At 58.3% G+C, this 1,473-nt stretch overlaps 1 protein-coding gene across 1 annotated transcript in view; it reads right to left on the reverse strand.

Moving 5' to 3' along the window:
* The window catches only part of FAM65A (family with sequence similarity 65, member A), a 12,429-nt gene that overhangs the window by 6,941 nt on the left and 4,015 nt on the right, over positions 1-1,473 (reverse strand). Inside the window, exons 8-12 of the mRNA XM_010017315.1 lie at positions 1,380-1,443; positions 1,258-1,301; positions 935-1,060; positions 578-726; positions 225-354 (exon numbers count right to left, since the gene is read on the reverse strand). Coding sequence (XP_010015617.1) covers positions 225-354; positions 578-726; positions 935-1,060; positions 1,258-1,301; positions 1,380-1,443 — 513 coding nt within the window. The remainder of the gene's footprint in view (positions 1-224; positions 355-577; positions 727-934; positions 1,061-1,257; positions 1,302-1,379; positions 1,444-1,473) is intronic.

The following is a 1,473-nucleotide window of genomic DNA, read 5'->3' on the forward strand; positions in this document are numbered from 1 at the left end:
AGCAAGGACCAACCGTGCTTGTTGGCCACCTGGCCGGGGCTCTCGGGCTGAGAGAAGAGGAGCTATGAACATGGGAGGAGCAGGTACCGGTGCAGGGGAGCCCTGGCTGGATGGCTGGAGAGGAGCTGCCCACCCCTGTCACCCACCAGGACATAGCCTTGGCGCGTCCCTGTGCAGACCCCTCCATGGGCACCTTGCTGAGCAGCCCTGAGCACCACACTTACATAGAAAGCCTGTTCCCGCAGGGACGGCGTGTCAGGCGGGCTCTGGTTGTAGGTGGAGAACCTCTTGTTCACCGTGGAGGCCTTGTTGACAGTGCTGGCTGCTGAGGGCTGGTCATCCTTGTCAAAGGGGCTAGGGAGGAGAGCAGGGAGGTGTGGGTTGTGTGCCATCCTGGGTGAGCTTGTTCTACGGCAAGCAGGACACCAGGACCCCATCCAGCCCAGCTCTGATTTTCCATAATTGCAGCCCAGTTTTGGGATGGGAGAGAGTCTGGGGCAGGCCACCTCTTTCCAAACCATGCCAGGCATCCCAAAGCCTGCTATGTGCCACCAGCAACGCCTGCAAAGACACTCACTTCCAGGTCACCTCCAGGCTGAGTTTGAGAGTGCCCAAGTCGTTGATATCCACAGCCACTACCTGGGGTAGAGCTGCAAAGAGGTCCTTGGTCTCGCAGGACACATTGCCCACCACAACATGGTTGGCCAGGCTCTTTAGCTCTGTCACCTGGAGAAGGAAAGGGAGGAGAGGAAGACATGAAGCCATGGGCTTCGTCGTATCCATGCTGTTTGCATCCATGTGTTGTGCCAGGATTCAGCACCACCAAATGCCCTCCTTGCACCCCAGAGGGGCTGAGGTTGAGGTGAGGTCCCAGAGGGAAGTCCTGCAAGGTGACAGCTGCCCCACACCATCCTTGCACCCTTCTGCACTGTACCTTGATGGAGAGGAACTCGGTGACAAGGGGCAAGAAAACCATTTCCTCGCTGTCCCACACCTGCTTGCTGTTCACCTCAATGCGGCCACGCAGCTTCCACCGCTGCCGTCCGTACTTCATGAAGATCTGGGGGTGCAGAGGCGTATGTATGAGGGAGATACATCACTGGGGTGATGGGTGCTCTCTGTGTGTCCCCAGGCATGGCTAGAGAGTCATGCCACCCAGCAATGCCCTGCAACATGCCCTCCACACCAGTGCCCATCTATGCCCCCCAGGCATCCCAAAGACCACAGGGAAAGAAAAAACCGTATGGTCCCACCAACCTCATACTGGTCACCAGCACAAAGCCGGGCAAAGCCTGCTAGTCCTGCAAGAGAAGGTAGAGGGGCATGAGCAGGCAGCAGGCAGGCAGGCAGTGGGCCAGGAATGGAGTGGGACGTGTTACCTTTCATCCGGACATGGAACTCGCCCAGCTGGCTCTCCAGCTCATTCTCCAACAGACACATGTTCTGGGGACAGGAGGACAGGCAGCACCCATC

Source organism: Nestor notabilis, unplaced genomic scaffold, assembly GCF_000696875.1.
Source record: "Nestor notabilis isolate BGI_N333 unplaced genomic scaffold, ASM69687v1 scaffold13186, whole genome shotgun sequence".
Taxonomy (NCBI): Eukaryota; Metazoa; Chordata; class Aves; order Psittaciformes; family Psittacidae; genus Nestor; species Nestor notabilis.